The 21,036-nt window shown below is 38.6% G+C and overlaps 1 protein-coding gene across 1 annotated transcript in view; it reads left to right on the top strand.

Moving 5' to 3' along the window:
- Ccdc73 (coiled-coil domain containing 73) overlaps nucleotides 1–21,036 on the top strand; it is a 136,327-nt gene that overhangs the window by 95,700 nt on the left and 19,591 nt on the right. The window contains exons 10-12 of the mRNA XM_028766900.1: nucleotides 13,007–13,135; nucleotides 13,548–13,607; nucleotides 16,156–16,260. Of these exons, the coding sequence (XP_028622733.1) occupies nucleotides 13,007–13,135; nucleotides 13,548–13,607; nucleotides 16,156–16,260 (294 nt within the window). The remainder of the gene's footprint in view (nucleotides 1–13,006; nucleotides 13,136–13,547; nucleotides 13,608–16,155; nucleotides 16,261–21,036) is intronic.

Genomic DNA, 21,036 nt, shown 5'->3' on the forward strand with positions numbered 1-21,036 from the left:
TGGAGACTAATTTCTTGAGTTCTTTGTATATATTGGATATTAGCCCTCTATCAGATGAAGGATTGGTAATGATCTTTTCCCAGTTTGTTGGTTGTCGTTTTGTCCTATTGACAGTGTCCTTTGCCTTACAGAAACTTTGCAATTTTATGAAGTCCCATTTGTCAATTCTTGATCTTAGAGCATATGCCATTGGTGTTCTGTTCAGGAACTTTTCCCCTGTCCCCAAGTATTCGAGGCTCTTTCCCACCTTCTTTTCTATTAGTTTCAGTGTATCTGGTTTTATGTGAACTGATAATGGGGTTCTCTATGGAGGAGTTAGAGTGAAGACTGAAGGAGCTGAAAGGGTTTGCGCCACCATGAGGAGAGCAACAATACCAACCAACCACAGCTCCCAGGGTCTAAATCACCAGCCTGGGAGCACTTAGGGAGGGATCCAGGGCTTCAGCTGAATATGTAAGATAGGAGGGCCCTGCTGGGAATAGGTGGGAGAAGAGATCCTTGGCCTCATGAAGGCTGGACGCCCCAGGGTGTGAGAATTTGAGGGTGGGGAGGTGGGAGTGTGGGGGGTAGGTAGGGGTACATCCGCAGAGAAGCAGGAGGAAGGGTGAGGGGATGGGGGTTCCTGGGTGGGTGGGGGATGGGGTAAGGGGACAACATATGAAATGTAAATAAAACAACCAATAAAAAAAAATTCTCGGGAGGATGATACTGGTATTTCTATGGGGATTGCTTTGAATCTGTAGATTGTATTTAGTAATATAGATATATTCACAATTTTAATTCTGCCTATCTATGAGCATGCATTCGAGTGTCCTTTTCAATATTTTTCTTCAGAGTCTTCAGTTTTCATTGTAGAATCCTTCAGCTTCTTTTTTTTTAATCTTTAATTTTTTTTATACTCCAGTCATTATCCTCCTCCCACTCTGCCCTCTGACAATTCCTCATCCCTTTTCTCCTCCCCCATCTCCAAGAGGATATCCTCACTCCACCCAACCCCACCCTGCCAGGCCTCCCTGGCAGGGAGTGATATCCCCACTCCCTGGGGCCTCAAGTCTCTCAAGGATTAGGTGCACCTTCTCTCACTGAGGCCATAACTGACAGTCCTCTGCTGTATATGTGTTGGGAGCCTCATATCAGCTAGAGTGTGCTGCCTGGTTGGTGGTCCAGTGACTGGGAGATCTCAGGGGTCTGGGTTAATTGAGACTGATGATCTTCCTATGGGATGACCCTCCTTCTCAGCTTCTTTCAGCTTTCCCCTAATTCAACCGCAGGAGTCCCCATCTTCAGTCCATTGGTTGGGTGTAAGTACCTGCATCTGTCTCAGTCATCTGCTTGTTGGGCTTCTTGGAGGACAGCCATGCTAGGCTCCAGTCTGTAGGCACACCATAACATCAGTAATAGTTTCAGGCTTTGGAGACTCCTCTTGAGTTGGATCCCAAGTTGGACCAGTCACTGGACCTCCTTTCTCTCAGTCTCTTTTCCGTTTTTGTCCCTGCATTTCTCTCTCTCTCTCTCTCTCTCTCTCTCTCTCTCTCTCTCTCTCTCCTATGAAATCTTTCTTCCCCCCAAATTCTCTTCCTACCTTCATGATTTTTGTGGTGTGTGACTGTCTTAGGGTTACCATTACTGTGATGAAACACCATGATCAAAAACAACTTGGGGAGGAAAGGTTTAATTTGGCTTGTGCTTCCACATCACTGTTCATCACTGAAGAAAGTTAGGAACTCAAACAGGGCAGAAACCTGGAAGCACGAGCTAATGTAGACAGAGGCCATGGAGGGGTGCTTTTTATTGGCTTGCTCTTCATGGCTTGCTCAGCCTGCTTTCTTATATAGCTCTGGACAATCAGTGCAGAGGTGTCACATTCTATAATAGGCTGTCCTCTAATCAATCACTAATTAAGAAAATGCTTGTTTATATCCCAGTCTTATGGAGGCATTTTCTCAATTGAGGTTCTTTCCTCTTGAATAATTATAGCTTGCATTAAGTTGACATAAAACTAGCTAGAACATTGACCCACTGAGTTTAATTAGGGTTATTGCATAAGCTCAAGTGGAAAATTTTCACCAGAGCACAAGCAGCCTATCAATGGGTAAGCCACCAAGGAAAGTAACACACCCTTCTAGCCCCTGTTATTTCAAGTTGTTCAGGGAAGGGTGGTCCTTACAAGCCCTTCCCCCTTCCATGATGAAATGTTGTTGAGCCAGTCTTGTTCAGGCAGTGTGTGGGTAGCCATGGCTACAGTGACTGATGAGTGTAGTAGCCATTCCATGTCTAGAAAGTGTCTTTTGTATTTTTCTTATCCTCTAGGTCTTATATTCTTTTCTGGCTCCTATTCTGTGATGCTCTCTGAACCTTGGAAGAGTGATATAAATGTTCCGGTTAGGACCAGTACTCTACACTTTAAGCAGTTATGAGTATCTGCATTAACTCCCACCTGCTACAGGAAGCTTCTTTGATGAAGCTCGAGAGCATCGCTAGTTTACTGATGTGAACATGGCTTTGAAAGACAATATGAAAACATGGTCATTTAACAAAACAGCAATAGTAGCCATAGCTATAGTCATAGTAGGAGGAGGAAGAGAAGGAAGAAGTGACTCTCTCCTAGGTCCTATGACCTCACCAACCATGGGCTTTTTCCCCAGAGTTTTACAAATTCCCTCCAGTAAAGTATGTCTCAAATCCAACCAGAAAGAAGTTAGTGACACCCCATCATAATCATGCTACTCTTATACTGATGGACACATCTTGCCTGACAGACCACTGTGTTTGCTCACATGGTTCACAGGGCCATCTACATGTACTGGCAGTTTATGCATTGATGGTTTTAGTTACTCTATAAAGCATTACTGTCAGCTAGGTTTTTCATACCTGTGACCAATTATCTGAATAATAATAATGGAAGTAATGTATTTTAGATCATATTGCAGAGGTTTAGCTTGTAGTCCTTGGCATACTTGCTTCTGAGCCATGGCGGGAGAACATCTTGACAGGGAGCATGGCAGTTCACTCTACTATGAACAGGAGCCTCACAGGGTCCTAGGACAAGAGAGAGCTCAAAGCCGTGACCACAGTGACTTACTGGCTGGCCTAGACCTCACTACGTAGACAAGGCTGGCCTCAAACTCAAAGAGATCTACCTGCCTCTGCCTCTGCCTCCCAAATACTGAGATAAAAAGTGTGCCTTACCATATCCTCCCCTTGCCCTTCCTTTTTTTTTTTTTTTCTTTTTCTCGAGACAGGGTTTCTCTGTGTAGCCCTGGCTATCCTAGAACTCACTCCGTAGACCAGGCTAGCCTCGAACTCTCAAACTCAGAAATCTGCCTGCCTCTGCCTCCCAAGTGTTGGGATTAAAGGCATGCGCCACCACTGCCTGGCCCCTTGCCCTTCCAAGTTAACCTCCTTTCCCATTTCCCCCTCCAAATCAAATGTCTCCTGCTATTACCCTTTTAAGAGCCCCTCACCCACCATGTTCCTATTTGTCTTTCCTGATCTCTGCAGTAACTCAGTTTATATTCTCATATCTGAAGATTGAGAGGTAGGAACCACAAATGTCTTTCTGGGTTATACCACTCAATATTTTTCTAGGCCCATACATTTACCTGAAAATTTAATGATGCATCATTCTTTATAGCTAAATAGTATTCTATAGTATATATGTACCACTTTTTCATCATCTGTTAGTCAAATATGTTTCCGTTTCTTAGCTATTGTAAATAGAGTGACAATAAACATGGCTGAGCAAATATCTGTGAAATAGTTTGTCAAGTCATTTGGGCATATGGTAGATTTATTTTTATTTTTTTGAGAATTGCACACAGTGATTTCCAGAGTGGCTGGACTAGTTTTCCATCTCACCGCAGTGAAGGAGTATTGTCTGCTACTTACAGCATTGCCAGCATTTGTCGCCTGTTGTTTTCTAGGGATTCTGACTGAAGTGAAATGGTTTAATTTGCATTTTCCTTATTGTTAGGGATGTGGAACCCTTTCTGAGATATTTCTTAGCTAGCTTTGTTTCTTCTTTTGAGAACATGGTTTGTATCCACAGCCTGTTTTTCAAGTGAATCTTTTGTTTTCTTGACTCTTTTTTAAGTTCTTTGTAGATTATGGATATTAAGCGTCTATCATATGTATAGCTGGCAAAGATCCTTTCTCACTCTGGGCTATCTCTTCATTTGGCTTCCTTTGTTGTGCAGAAGCATTATAATGTTTATGAGATTCCATTTGTCAATTTTTCATGAAAATTTGGAGTCCTGTATAGAACATTTGTCCCTACACCTATGTCTGTAGTGCATTGCCTGCGTTTTCATCTACAAGTTTCAGCGTTTGGGTTTCACATTGAGGTCTTTGAGCCGTTTGCAGTGATTCTGTGCAGGTAGCAATGACAGATCTAATTTCATGTGGACATTTACTTTTTCCAGCACCATTTGTTGAAGTTGCTGTTTTTTTCTTCAGTGAGATTTTTTTTTTTAATTCTATGGTTGTAAAATTTCAGAGTGTTTAGACATTCTAGATACACTATTTGATGTTTTAGAAATTTTTACATAGTCTTTATTTTTAACCTAAAAAAAACCTTCTTTCTGAAAATTTCAGAAGCTAACCAAGTAATCACATTGGTCAGATTACTCACTTAAAAGTTCTAATCATTAATTTTCTTAAAGATAATTTTCTGTTTTCTTTATACTGCTGTGTGATTTTGTCCAGAACAGTTAAGTTATTGGTTTGTGATAAGGTAGGATTCCTTTTTGTGTGTGTGAAGCAAAATGAAACAGATCAAACTTAGTTGGTAGATAAACTGGGTATTGCAGTTCTGTATGCTGCCTCCACTGTTGTGGCAATCCTGAAGAGTTCTGATATTATCTATGCCAGCATTCATGACCTCTGCTGTTTGTCTGAGTAAATGTCAGACTCTCAGGAGGCTGTGATATTAAGCAGACTCTGCTGTGCTGGAGAGGGAGGGGTGGGGAGAAAACAGCATGGTATTTATGACTGCAGGAACTATAAGCTGTAATTTCATGAGATCAAAGCATGTGCTGTTTATCTGTTACACTAACAGCTTTGAATAAAATGGTTAGAAAACAGACAATGTACTAAAAGTTCAGGATATTTTAAAGCTTATAAAGCCTATAAAATTAAAAGCATAGCTTTTCAGTGAAGAATTATTTCATGGAGGTCTTTGATTTCAATTTATTATGCTCTTAAGATTAATTAATATATATGAGAAAAAGAAGACATGAAATAATTAGTTTTCACTTTTTCAGCCATCTATTAGTTTTCTACACATTTCTTCTAACTTAGGGGCTATTTTGTAACAATTATTTTAAGGAGAATTGATACATTTTAGGTTATTCCTAAAAGATAACTAATTCCAGCAGCTTCACTTTCATAGTACTGTTAAATACAGGAAGAGGACTGACAAGATGGCATGACAAGTAACACACATACCCACAAGTGGGAGGACCTGAGTTCAACCCATGGAACCCACGTGCTAGAAGGAAGGAACTGAGTCTCACAGGTTGTTTTCTGATTCCCAGTGTGCTGTGGTTCATACACCCACACTCACACACAAGTAGATAAATAAACATAATTTAAAAAAGAAAAATACTGAAACGAATAGAAGTTCGCTGCATTTTGTTGCCATAAAGAAGAAAAAAACCCTTTAGACCACCAATTCTCTTTTATTCAGAGAGTTATAAGTTATGCAAGTGGCTTTATATCTCTTACATAGGTGTATACCTATTATTAACAGGCCAGTGAAGCTTAGGAATGAACCTTTAACACATCACTAATATAAAACAAGTCCTTGAATAACTTAATTTCTAATTTGTTTGAATTTTATTTACTTAATTCAATTATATCTTGGTGTAGGAAAGCTAATAGTAAAAAACTAATAACTAAAATTTCAAAAACTATTTTCAGTTTTCCTTTGAAAGTTATCTTTGTATAAGAAAGCAACTGTAAATATATAATATAATTATATAAGAAAAGATATACATTATATTTAAGTCAGTTTCATTGGTGTCAGGGGGCTGAAGAGATAGCTCACAAACTGTCTGTATGTAACTCCTGTTCCAGGGGATCTGACACCCTTACATAGACATACATGCAGTCAAATCACCAGTGTACATAAAATAAAAATAAAATTTTAAAAAGTAGAATCAGTTTGGGCTGGAGAGATGGTTCAGTGGTTAAGAGTGCTTGCTGGTTCTCCTAGGGGACCCAGGTTTGGTTCTTAGCTCCTTTGGTGGATGTCTGACAACTTCCTGTAACTCAAGCTCTAGGGAGCCACTGCCCTCTTTGCATCCCATAGGCATCCACACTCCCATACATATATACATAATGGAAAACAGAAGAAAAGATATTTTCTTCAGCCATCTGAATATGAGATATTACTAGATTAAATAATGCGTAATATGAATATCTGCTGAATATTCTGGAAATTTGAATTGAGATGAAAACTTTAGAATTTTAGCAGATATTTTACCTTTGCATTAATTTTATACATCTGAAGACCTTACCTTATGAAGCTAAATTTATCTTCCCTTCTATCACCCTCCATAGTCATTTTAACTGGCCCCTCATTTTTATATTTACCAATGCTGGAAATGGTAAAGACAGTAGCTTGTTCAATAAGTTCAGTTAAAGAACATTTAGCCTATGGCAAACTAGAATAATGATTCATTCGTTAAATTTTTTTTCTGACCAGAATATACTTAATCCAGACTTAAAATGAGGAATTATCCTATTTTAAACTTACAGTGTGGGAATTCTTGATTATAACAGTCAAGATTATTTTCCAGTTAAAAAATATAGTGTTCTTTTAAAGTTAACTCAGTGCTGATAACTCACATCTGCTAAGCTTTGTTTTTCCAGTTTGCTAATAAACATCACTGATCTGCTCATACTTAACACCAGGAAGTCTCTAGGAAACTGAGGTGCTGTGTTGTTTCTTGAATGGAGGAACGCTGGCTAATTCAGTCATAAATGCGCAGCACTACACTCATGTCTACTACCTTCTAAACAGTCTTGTAAATTGACTGTATCTATTGCACCATTAACAATAGTCTGTTTTGCTGACTTTGAGTTCATCAAGTGTTTTTATTGCCATTTACTTTATGCTGAATAAGTCAAAATCAATCAAATTTATTTTAAACAATGGCAAATCATAGTGTCTTCATATTTATCATTCTTTACTAAGGATATTCATTATACCTTTTAACTCTTGTTAATTTTCTGAAGGTAGGTGTGTTGAATATAAGTTGTGAAACAAGATACTTTTCCTCCAGGAGCTTATAGAACAGGGTTCTTTAAGTGTACCACCATGCCTAGCTCAGTAGAACTGGTACATGCTCATATCTCAGACCTCTACTTCTTCATTCCAACTGTTTACTTCACTGAGGAAAAGAAGAAATGTATTCTACTAGAAAAAGAGCAATTGAGAAATGCGAAGTAAGTCATTGGAATGAAAGGAAGAGATATGAGATACGAGCATGCAGTAGTTTTACTGAGCTAGCATAAAACTAAGCCTTTCTGTTAGTCTTCTTAAAGAGCCTGTGGTTTGGTGCATACTGATGTTGCTTTCTCTTCCCATCTTGTTTTCTTTTGTAGTGTAATAATATATGCTATTCCTGTTTCCATATCTGTGATAAATATAAATAGTGAAACACACAAACAATCACCTTAGAAAATTTAACACGCTATAGAGCTGCATGGATGCACTGCAAAATCAGATTAATGTAGTTCTGGTGGGCTCAACTTTTCTGCGTTGTCACTTCAGGTGAACTGTATAGGCCTACACAATGGCTAAGCGGCCTCATTTATTTCTAGTGTCTTCCCAATAGCAAAATTTGAAATTCCATCAGACTCAGCTGTTGTTTGACCTTCCTTCAAGTTTTCTATGATGGCCAACTCTATGCAAATTGACTAGTACAGATAATTTCTAAATCTCATAACACCACAGGATCATCTAATCTGGGTTTCATCCTTTAAAAAAAAAGATTTATTATTTTATTTTATATAAATGAGTACACTGTTGCTGTCTTCAGACACATCAGAAGAGGGCATCAGATCCCATTACAGATGGTTGTGAGCCACCATGTAGTTTCTGAGAATTGAACTCAGAACCTCTGAAAGAATGGTCAGTACTCTTAAGCACTGAGCGATCTCTCCAGCCCCTCACCTTTTTTTTTTTTCTTGAGCCATGGAATGTTTTATGATGTGGGAGATAAGTATTGAAAGAAATAAATCTAGAGCCGGTAGACTTGAAGGGAGGCTCTTGAGCCATACCTGTTAGCTCCAGTTTTTCTCAGAAGCTCAGCAAGTACTGCTGAGGCTTATCAGCACAATTTGAAAGCTGTTAATTGGATCTAACAACTTTTTGTGGGAAGAGGGACTGAGACCTAAAAGATTATTTAGATTATTTAGAATCAAACAATTTATAAAAAGTATTTTCCACTTTCCCTCACTTTATTGTGCATGACTGTCATATTCTGAAGAAACTGCAACCTTTCCAATGTTAACAAACTCTGGTCATGGATTTGGTAACATCAGCAGTCATTGTACTGCACATGATTGATCTAAATCAGTCATTGTCACACTCTTTCCTCGTTCTACTGTGAGGTTCCTGTGTGAGCATGTGATCTCTGTCAAGCAAGAGACAGTTGGAGGAAACTTTTATAAGGAGTACCAAGAGCTATGTGGATGGTGCATACCTACAATCCCAGCACTTGGGAGGCAGAAAGACTGTGAGCTTAAAACCAGCCTGTGCTATATAGTGAGATGGTCTTTTAAAACCAGCCTGTGCTATATAGTGAGATGGTCTTAAGGAACAACAGACTTAGTGTCCCTGGCTGAGACAGTCATATACTATCAAAATTGGCCTCTTGTGACAAGTTTAAAGAAGACTAACACCCCAGATGGACATGACTAGTTATTGGTAATATATATTGAGTGCCCAAATCAATAAATGCTAGAACCTGCTTTACTGTGTGTTCTCCTTTATGTGATAGTGGATATCCATATTATTTGGTGGCTTAAGATGTGAAGTTAATCATGAAGGAAGCAATGAGCGAGTATAGAAGGATAGTCAGTCAATTTTATGACACCCATGTAAAAGTGACCTACTTTAAGGTCTTTTCAAACTCTACAAAAGATTACTTTGCCTCACTGACTAGTCTTCCCTCCACTCTTTCAAAACTTTAATCTATGGCCCCTGTTTTTTCTCTTTTGACAGTTTTTCTTTCAGTGACTTTGTGTTCCTTAGTGTCAGCTCTATGGATGGTTCCATGTATCTGTTTTCACTTCACATTTTCCCTAGGCTCAAGCTTTCAATGCACTCCTCAGTTCTCTCTCTTTCTTTTCTGTCCTCTCTTCTTTCCTCTTCTTCTTTTTCCTCCCTCTCTCCCTCCTTCCCTTCCTCTCACAGCTTCCTTGGGATTTCATTTTATTTCCCAGGCTAGCTTTGAATCCCTAGGCTTAAGCTGTCATCTTACCTCAGCCTCCCAAAGAACTGAACTACCACACCTATTCTTCTGCTCTTTGTTTTAAACTGCTTGGAAGCCGACTCTCTCTGATTTATTGTAACATCTAAGCTAACTGGTCAGATACTAGACCAGTTTTCACTCTCCCATTTTCTCCATACCTGAAACAGAAGGAAGCAAACATCACTAGTCTGAAAGTGATGACTTGGATGGATTCTATCTGATAAGGAAAGGCTGGGCGCTATAATGGTTGCACAAAAGGCTAGGACATGTCTTTTGTTTCAAGTGGGTTTTCTAGTGAGATTCCTGGAAGACTGTAGGCTTATAGCTGGGAAAGGAGAAAGGCCTTAAGCAAACATTATTAATCATGTAGAAATTCTTGATTTCAACTGACAAGAGGCTTCAGTCAGAATCCTAGATGAGGGCTTCTTTCTGTACCCATAGTCCTGCAGTATCCCTGCGTTTCTGACCTGCTTCACGCTCATCATCTCACACTGGGGTTAGTACATGATAGTCAGCTAGTTAGTGTTCTTTTCTCTAGAGTTCCTCCACTCTTTTAAACAAACTCTTTCTAATCCACAAGCTTAAGATAGCAGCTCTTGGCACTTGACACACAGTAAGTACTTGATAGATGTAGAAAGAATGTTCAACTTAGTGTTTCTCCTTTGCCACCAACTTGAACCTCACGCTATGAAACCTTTCCCCTTTACCTAGCTATATATTCAACATTATTTCCTAGTTTTCTGTGCTTTTTGCTTTTTTTTTCCCCTTGTACCTCTCCTGTCCTTGAGATGTCCTTTTAATTTTTTACACAATTATATTAAATGGAGTTGGAGCAAGAAACAGAAGACACATTGGAGTTGGTTATGGAAAATTTAATGGGGAAGATGTTTACATAATTGTTGACAGAGTTAAGAAAACAAGGAATAGTGAAGCATCCTACAGGTAAAAGTAGAGGGAAAAATGTTAGCCACAGTCACAACTGAAGGGACAGGGACTGAAGCAGTGGTGTAAGCTTTAATTTTTCAAAGCCTACTTTTAACAATGGTTCTTAAACACTTTAACCTCCCTTTTAGCCCAGCACCTACCAGAGGTAGTGGAAAAGAAAGGTTGTTAGTATACAGGAGAAGTGGACCCATTTAGAAAAGGTTCTTTGGAGCAAATACCATGTGTGTTGCCAGGAAATCAGCAGTTCAGTTCACAGGATTCAACAGTGGCAGCTTGATCTACTTTCAAATACTTCACGGATATACCAGCAGTCCAGTTCAGTAGTGTAGGATAGCAGCAGTGGTGGCTTGACCTAGCAGGAACATCCAGGCCTCAGAAGAATCAGCATGAGTCAGCAGAAGGGTTAGTATCACCAGGGATGCCAGGAGAAGTTCTCACTGTGCCTCTCTTGACAAAGTGAAGGTCAGGAAAGACTTGAGACCAAGAAGCTTTGCAGAACTAGCTATGCAAGCAAGCCCCTCTCGCAGTCAAGTGAGTCCTATTTATGCTCCTTCCTTACATCACACGCCCTCCGCAGGTCTTGCCTCACCACATGTCTTACCTCAGCAAGTCTGTCTTAGCAAAACTCCATGTGAGTCTATATCAGCTGACATCACTCTGCCAATCCGCCCAAGACCATGGAAGCCACCAGCACACCACCAGAAGTTTTTTTTGTTGTTGTTTTGTTTTTTTTTTTTTTTTTGGTGTATTTCTCTCTATGGAGTCATGATAAATGGAGCTCAACTACAGAGTGTAAGGTAGACTAATACATGTGTATCATTGGCAAAGAATCCTTCATCATGTGTCCTTTCACGAGCTTGCTTTAGTAAAATGTTCTTTTACCTGTGCTTCAGCAAAAAACGTTCCTTCAGTCTGCCTTAGTGAAATATCCTTTCACTTGTGTCCGCTTCAATGAAACTTTCCTTCATGTATCTTCTTTAGCAAAATGTTCTTTCATTTGTGTGCACTTCAAGAAAATACTCCTTCATGTGTTTGCCCCAGCAAAACATCATCCAACATGACTGACTTTCCAAAGAAACCAGAAGTTTGCACCTCACAGGGGGACTTGGAGAGAACTGTAGCTACAGCACGGAAGGTCGAGCTGTGAGTTCTCGAAAATGCAGGGCTGTTACTAGATTGTGGTCTAGAAGGAGGCAGCTACTACACAGATATTGCTAACACTACTGAGGTCCACAGAACATAGGATTTCCTGTTCTCCCGGAGATCAGTGATAGAGGACAGGGAGCAGTGTGGGAAGAGCATGGGAAGTAAGGATGGTCAAATGAAGGGTATACACCCATTCACACATTTCCCTAATTCAAGTCTTGCTTTTGTCATTCAAACTTTTGTTATTTATTTTTATTTTATGTGTGTGTAAAAGTGTTTTGTCTGCAGGTGCATGTGCATGCCTGGTGCCTGAAGAGGTCAGAATAGGCTCTTAGACCCCCTGAAACTGGAGTTAGGGATATTTGTGAGATGCCATAGGGTGCTAGATTGAACCTGGGTCCTTTGCATGAGCAGCAAGTGCTCTTCACAACTGAGCTCTCTCTCCAGCTCTGTTTAGTTACTTTAATACAAGCTGAGAGTTCTCATTTGCCAGACAGTGAATTGCCTACTGCTTTTTGAAGAAAAGCCCTACTGCTAGAACCACATGATAACAGTCTTTTATGCAATGTGCATACCTAAAAGTGGTGTATGAACCTAAGACTAATTCTCCTGGATTTTGAATGGGGATTTACACAAATTTCACTATACGAAACTGTGACATGTAGAGCTGAGGCATTACCCGGTTTTGGTGGAGTCCCTGTTTTCTTTTGAGCCTCCTAGATACCACATTCTTGAGCTTCCTCCTCCCTCAGTTGGTTGTGCTTTCCAACATTTGCTATTGATCTCTTATCTCATCCTTGAGTGTTAGGGTTCCTTAGGACACAATTATTTGTTAGCTTCTATCTTTCAAAAACTTACTTCCATAAAGGACCCTGATAGGTCAGTAAAATGATGTTGAGTACTCCACCATGAGATCTTTTCCGCCAAGGGCTCAGTCCGTAAGTTAGAACTGTCTCTTTGCAGGAGTTGCCATTGAATGTACAGATGCTCCAGATGCTGAAAATAAGTAATGGTTGAGGGCTCAGCCTCACGTAGGACATTTATACTCTCTCCTTTAAGGCTAAGGAAGCATTGTGGATGAGGAGGTGAAAGAAGTAAGAGCTAGAAGATAAGAGGAGGGTTGGAAACTGTGACCTGCTGGGCATGACCTAGCCATTGCACCATTGCAGTCATGGTCTTAGCAGGGGTAGTTGTCTGTCCTGGGCCTGTGAAAGACTAAGCCTGCTGTCTGCAGTCTTGGACCTGAGAGGGACTTGTGTGATCATACTTCATCCTGTCTACGTGCTGCTGGTTGCTGGTGGAGTCTGGGACTCAAATATATATATTTCTACTGCTAAATAAATTATAGTTTTAAAGATTTGGAAATTACCATGAAAATGTCTTGCTTTATTGAAATATGTATACTGACTTTGCTTTTTGTTTTTTATGTTAAGGAACTAAAGAAAGTAGCTTCAGAGTTGATTAAGTCCAAGGTCACATGTCAGCATAAGATGGAGGAAGAAAGTATAGATCTAATAATTAAAGAACAAAGATATGAAGAGCTTCAAGAAAGACTCAACATGGTATTTAATTAAATTTATTCACATTTATAAAATTAAAACATTACCGAAACTATGAGAACTTCAGGATTATTGCATAAATATTTTTTGTTTTTAAGTTAATAGAGTAAAAATAATCTATCAATATTTTTTAAATTATTAGATTTTTTGACATTAGCAAAAACTTAGTACAAAATTTGGTCATAACAATTTTAATACCACTCAAATGTAGCTTCATGGAATTTTATGGGACAGTGGTGTCTCTAAATAACTTTTAAGAGAAGAAATTTTAGAGTTTTAACATTTATGTTTGTACTAGCCTACATCGGGCTTTTTAATTCACTGGAACCAATGTCTCATCATAAACATAGCTACTGAATTGAATATAGAATTTACTGAATTTTACATTATAACTTTAAAATTCTTCAATTTTAAGGAACTGGAATTAAATAGGAAAATTAATGAAGAGATTACCCACATCCAAGAAGAAAAGCAGGTAAGCCAGCCATCACATATTTTAAGTCAGTTTATATTTAAAAAAAAAAACAGTAGCAGGAAGTAGACGTGGAACGATGTTTGCCTAGGTGTGGAGTAGGCATTTAGCTAACATGTTCTGAGTGGAAATATTTATGTATTTCTAGCCAGTTGAATGTATGCTTTTGTTTTGTTATTTTAAAAGATTTTATTTATTTATTTTTTAAAATAATTTATTTATTTTTTCTCAAATCGAAATTCATTCACACAGGGGTTATAAACACAGAAAGGCAGGATGTGGGGAAGGGGATGACACTGGAGTGTGGGTGTTTAGGGGGAATACAGGTATCTTTCAGAACCAGGTATCTTCTGGGTGAAGGTTCAGGGGACAGGTCACTATGACTCTGCCTATGACTCACTTGTCCTTATCTAAGTTGGTATTGTCTGCCAAGGCTACCTATTTACAAGGTCTATGACTACTCAGGCTTATAAATTTCCACAAAAGCTGCCTGTTTACAATAGCTTATAGCCATCTGTTTCAATGTTTTTTCACAGAGACCCAAGACTTGGTGTTAGTATACATGTATGACAGGCCTATTGCTGATTTTAGGCCTATGGCTGATTTTAGGCCTTCAGTGTGTAATCAGGGCTGCCCCTGACATCTCCTCCCTTCTCTAAGTATAGAAGGGCTGTGGTGATTCTAATCTTGCGAAGGCGGGGATAGAGACCTGACCTCCAGTAATTAAAGGAAACTCAAGATGAGGTTGTTACTTTATACAGGGTACTCCCAAAACCCATCTCCACCCAACCTAAAAGAGGGGACTTCCACCCCTAGACCAAGCAGAGAGGGGCTACCCAGAACCCCCTCTGACTGGCGATCTGAATTCTTGCTTAGGCTGCGAGGCTAAGCACTGCAAGGGAATATCAATAAAACTTAAAAATATCTCTCTGGGTTCCCTGAGGGACAAGCCTGACTGCATAGGGGTTGATGTCAAAAGTATCCCCTCTCCAGGAAAAAGACATCGGGACAGGTATGGCCCTCATGCCTCACTGGACAACAACAGGGGGACCGGAGCTATTTCTTTATTTGAGACAAGGTTTCACTATGTAGCCCAGGTTGTCTTGGAAATGGCCATACAGATCATTCTTGACCTTGAACTCACAGAATCCCCCCTGCTTCTGCCTCCTGGATTTAAAAGTGTGTGCCTTTACATTTATTTGTGTGTGTGTGTGTGTGTGTATGTCTTAGTATGTGCATTTGTATGTATGTACTCACATGCATGCTCACATATCTCTATACAAAGAGGCCAGAACTCTTCAGTCCCCCAGTGTTACAAATGCTTGCAGAATGCCTGGTTTGTTAAGTAGATGCTGGAGCCCAAGTCTGGTCCGCATGATTGTACAGCAAGCATTCTTAATTGCTGGGCCATTTTTCCTAGTCATGGAATCAGCACAGGATGGCTTACAGTTGACTCTGTAGCCCATGATGGCTTCAAATTCATTGGCAATCCTGTTTCAGCCTCCCAAGTGCTGAGAATATAGGCATCATCAGCCACATATTTCCTAGCTATTTCTATTTTTTCAGAAGTAAATTAATTATTTGTTATACCAGTAGTAACTGTGTGTGTGTGTGTGTTTGTGTGATTTTAGAACAATTTCTTCTCATTTGAATCTATTCTTGTATTTAAAGAATAGTTTGGAGAAACTACAGTTATTTTAAAAATAGATTTATCTTATGTATATGAATGTTTTGCCTGCATATATTCATATGCACCATGTTTGTGCCTGGTGCCTATGGGAGCCAGAAGAGGGTGTTGGATCTGCTGGAATTGAAGTTACAGGTGGTTGTGAGCTATCATGTGAGTGCTGGGAACCAAACCTAGGTCCTCTGCAATAGCATCAGTGCTCTAAACTTCCAGGCTGTCTCTTCAGCTCCTCTTCTTCTTCAGTTCTGTCTTTTCTTTTTCTTGCTTTACCTCCATTTGGTTAGTGACAGCCTGGTGTACACAGTCATTTTATAATATTATAGTTCATGAAACATTTTCCTAGTCATATGTTCCTTACCTGTGGGTGAGTAAGGCAACAAGTTTATTTCAGTTTTGAATTTTTTACCTTGTTCAATAATGTCTTAGAATCTGTGGCTCATTTCAAAAACTAAATTTACAAGTTTATTAATTTACAAGACTTTTAGAAGTAATACTTGATAAAAATTTGTGAGCCGGGCAGTGGTGGTGCACACCTTTAATCACAGCACTTGGGAGGCAGAGACAGGTGGGTTTCTGAGTTCGAGGCCAGCCTGGTCTACTGAGTGAGTTCCAGGACAGCCAGGGCTACACAGAGAAACCCTGTCTCAAAAACAAAACAAAACAAAACAAAACAAAACAAAACAAAACAAAACAAAACAAAAAAGAGAAATTTGTGTAGCAGTAATCATTTTAGATAGTAAATTATAGAAGTACTATTAGTTTAATATATAGTATGAAAATTAAGCTATAAAAATGATAGTTTAAAACCAGAAATATGTTTAAAGAACAAACATGATAGCATGATATATTTTTATGTTTTTGAAGGATATCATCATTTCTTTTCAACATATGCAGCAATTACTTCAGCAAGAAATTCAAGCTAATACTGAAGTCAATGCAGAATTGAAGGTGCTAAGAGAAAATAACCAGGTTATGTACATATATTTAATATTTATTTTTATGTAAATTTATAACTAATATGCTTCCTCTGTTTAGTTGCATTTAAGTATCTTGTTCTATCATTTAATTTTAAAAGTTAAGATGCTAGATTCCTATATTAATATAGTACAAAGTTTGTCAAGTAGCACATTAAAAAAGAAAACATTATCATCTATCATCACCATCATTTTATAAAACAGAACATTAAAAATAAATGTATTTTAAAGATATAATCTCAGGATAAAGGACAGAACAGTGTAAGAAAAGTCATGTAATGACACTTGGCCGTGGACTAGTGAGAAGTTTGTCATGGATCAGGGCTTAGCTGCAGACTGATGTCTAGGAATCATTGATATATAGCATAACCAAATATTAGTGCTGAGCTGTTGCTAAGGATTACACTGTTCAGATATGGCAAGTGTTTTCTTGAGACACATTCCAATTTCACCGGCACTAAAAGGGATCATTGCTCTTGATAAAGGCTGGTGGTTTTCAGTGCTCTGTAGTTATGCTGTCATTCATCTTATGCCTTTAGAAGTGAATTTAGAAAGAACATAAACACTTAAATTCTAATTGTAAGTTTAGTTATGTTCCTATAGTCATGGTATTAAGAATAATCTTTATATTTTACTCTTGTTGTTATTGTATTATTACTGTATTAACAGTAATAGGGGAATTTACTGGTTTTTGAAGATTAAAGGATTTAGCAAATGATTTGTTTGACCTCTAACAATATCCATTTTCCACAGTGTTTTTCAGATTTATTAATTCTGCTGGAAATAATAACATATTTTCATGTGTGTTTATATTATGTACAAGTTTATATTCCTGATAGAGTATAAACTCCATAAAGACAGTAGCTTTGTAACTAAAGGATCATAAGCATGAGAGATTGTGTCAAGCATGCAGCAGGACTTTGTTAAGTGTTAGTAAATGAATGAATTGTGTAGCATGAATAAACTTGGGCTCTTCCCAAGTCAGAGACTACCTGGTTATGGCTTCCAGCTAAAGATGATTAATTTAACCTACATTCACTTCTGCCACCTTTTGAAACTGCTGTCAAATGTCAATAAATCCACAAAAAACATGGAAATGATAAAAAAATAAAAGGCTAAGCTTTAAAAGTGAACAATATGGACAACGAGCAGAAACAGGAAATAGAAAACTAATCAAAGTTGTGGAAATGAGGCCTGTAACATAGTTGAGTGGTAGAGTCTTTGCCTAGCATTGTAAGTTTTATGTCAGATTGATACATGCTAGACTCATATTGGATGAGGAAACTTCAACTGAGAACATGCCTCCATTAGATTGACCTGTGGACAAGCTTGTGGTACATTTTCTTAATTGATTGATGTGGGAAAGCCCAGCTCACTGTGGCCAGTGCCACCCCTCAACTGTTGGTCCTGGATGCTATAAGAAAGCTGGCTGAGCAAGCCATGAGGAGCAAGCAAGTAAGCAGCACTCCTCCATCACCTCTCCATCAGCTCCTACTTCCAAGTTCCAGGTTTGAGCTCTTGCTCTGACTTCATAGATAATGAATTATGATATGGAACTTTAAAATAAACCATTTCCTCCACAAGTTGTTTTTGGTCATGGTGTTTTCTTAGGCAGGAATAGAAAGCCTAAGACAGTGTGAGACACTGGATTGTATCTCCATACCACTGAACAAACAAAACTAAACCCAGAAATGGTCAGGAATTATAGTATCCTATGTCTGTTGAAAAATCCAGATGAGAACATCTGTTTAAGAATCTATTGCAACCCCAGATTCCTCCTTCCACCCCACAGGAGTTGATTCTCTCCTCTGGAAATGTATGGTTGGAATTTGAGAGAGAGATGAGGTTGAAAGGGATCTAGTAATATGCTGGAGCCCCCTTATAGTTAGGAAATTGGTTGTCAAAATAGTAGTAGTCTGAAATTAATCACATCAGTAGCAGACATAGCAACTATTGCAAATTAATTCTTCTTTCTCCTCTTTCCCTCACACCACCCCTACTTTGTGCCTACTCTCTCCTCCTTTCCCATTTCTTTCCTTCTTCTCCCCTCCTTCTCTTCATTTTGCCTCCCTTTCTCTTTCCTCTCTCTATTTATCAGTACACTGCTGGAAATATTATAGTGGAAATACTCTGCCAGTGTAGTTCTCCCAGTTACAGGACAACTATTCTAATTCCCAGAAAGTGAATGGGAGATTCCTTTCTTCCCAAAAGGGAAGATATTAGTTCCTTCAGTTAATGTTTTCCAAAAGAAATAGTTAAGCCAGAATTCCCTACAGTGAAGTCTAGTGCTTGACCATCTTGTTAATACCCCATTCTTAAGTACAAATACATTACTAAGGATTACTGGACACTTGAAGAAAATCTCCCATGTGAAAAGCAGACAAAAATAGTAGTCTAAAAAAACCATGTAAAATCAAGACTGCCTAAAGAAAATATGCTTACTAATCCTTAGGACAAGAATTAGAAATCCATAGGCACAGAGTAAGAGAAACTCTACTAAAAACATGAGTGCAATGCAAAGGCTAATATAATGCTGAGATAGTGTTTAGAAAGAGTTTTACCCAATAGGCGCATGGGTAAAACTGGGAAGTAGCTCAGGTGGTGCAGTGCTTGTCATGCAAGCATGAGGACTTGAGTTAAATACCCTGCAACCACTAAAAGCCAGCTGAGGTGCTGTGAGCTCTCTGCTGAGAGGCAGAGGCAGGCAGATCCCTGGGGCTCACTGGCTGGTAAGCCAGTTTACATGGTTGGTGCCAGTTTAATAAGAGATGCTTTAAAAAAAAAAAAAAACCTTCCTGAGCCTGAGGAATGATACCTGGAGTTGACTTCTGGCCTCCGTGTGTGTGTGTGTCCATGTGCACACAAGGAAAGAAGATGGAAATGGGAGAAAAAGAATTAGAGAATCAGTCTAAATAGTCTGGTTTGTTTCAAAGAAAGGGAGAGAACCAAGAAGAAGGAAAAAGAATGATCAAAGAAACAATACAAGTTTTCACAGGCTTGAGGGATATGAGTTCATTTTGCCTAGTATCAGTGTATATCATTATAAAATATCCACTCCACATAAAAAAAAAAACTATTTTTAAAACTGCAGAAAAGTATGGCATGCAAAGAATTAGAATTAGGAGTGGGAATAACACATTGGCCTTAGCTTTCTCATTGACAAAACTGGAGGGTAGAAAAAAAATAGAGTTGTGTCTGCAGAGATTGGGAAGAAATTGCCAAAGTAGAGTTTTGCTGCTCTTAGCTTATCTAATTTCTCAGTAGTCATAGGGCGTCTCAGAAACCCTTACCATCCATTCCTGCTTTATCGTGATAAAACAGTTTGCCGTACCCAGGAAAGGAAGTAAAGCAAGAAAGTGGTAACCATGAGATCTAGAAAGCAGGAGGAAGAGAGGAGGGAATCCTCACTGGTAGCCTGGTGTGTGCAGTCATTGAGAATACTAGACCAAGTTGTAATGGAAAGGGTAGAAGGGCTCCAGGAATCTGCAACAGAATATCTGAAGGAAGCGTCTTTTTTAGATAGGTATGAACCAGGAGGGACTGATAAAACAGATACACTGTTGTAAGAACATGATGCTGTTGGCCATTTGACATTAATGTGACTGTGGTATGTTCTCTCAGCTCTTTCCTAAACGTTGATCTACTTTCTAAAATAGAGTATACTGCCCATATAAATAGATACTGTAGAAAGATATTAAAGTGTTAAAATTGTGTGTCCATTAATTTTTAGACCATATTTTAAAACTGCCTGGTTATTATACATAACTATGGATTAAGAAAATGTGTATTATGTGAAAGTGTTCACATTACCTTGAAATAGGACAATCAAAATGAGTATTCATTTAGATATTTCAAAGTGCATAACTCCTACTGAGACAGAGAAGAATGTTCTTATCATAATTTACAAAATGCCCTTTTTAGCTGTGTTGCCAGAATTTCACATATATATTTACACATTGATATTCTACATGTGTTAACATGTGATATTCTTCTGTGTCAACAGCCATACCATCCTGAATGTGCCCAATGTCATCTGATATCTAGATGTAATTGAGAACTCTTTAGAAAGAATGTTTTTTTTTTTTTTTTTTTTGGTTTTTCAAGACAGGATTTCTCTGTATAGCCAGGGCTGTCCTGGAACTCACTCTGTAAACCAGGCTGGACTCGAACTCAGAAATCCGCCTGCCTCTGCCTCCCAAGTGCTGGGATTAAAGACGTGCGCCACCACCGCCCGGCCAGAAAGAATGTTCTTAAGACTTTTATTTATTTATTTTTTTAAAGATTTATTTATTTATTATATATGAATACACTGTAGCTGTCTTCAGACACACCAGAAGAGGGCATCAGATCTCATTACAGATGGTTGTGAGCCACCATGTGGTTGCTGGGAATTGAACTCAGGACCTCTGGAAGTGCAGTCAGTGCTCTTAACCACTGAGCCATCTCTCCAGCCCTTCTTAAGACTTTTAAATGAGATGAATTTATATTAATATTATAGTAATAGTATGAGAAATAAACAAGAGATAGTTCACTTTTTAAAAAAGCAAATTACGGAACAGTTAAGTATGTATGATAAGGTTCTCAGCTGTATGTGAAAGATGTTTTGTGTGCTTTTCTGCAGTGAGTAATCTGATGATAGAAACATATAAGGTGCTAACTCTGGGGAGGAGAACTCAGAGAGGTCACTTCTACCTTTCCCTTTTATATTGTTTGTGTGGCTGGGAATTTTTACCACGTGTACCTGGCTTTACAAATAGATTAGATGATAAAC

This window comes from Grammomys surdaster, unplaced genomic scaffold (assembly GCF_004785775.1).
Source record: "Grammomys surdaster isolate TR1022 unplaced genomic scaffold, NIH_TR_1.0 170, whole genome shotgun sequence".
Lineage (NCBI taxonomy): Eukaryota > Metazoa > Chordata > Mammalia > Rodentia > Muridae > Grammomys > Grammomys surdaster.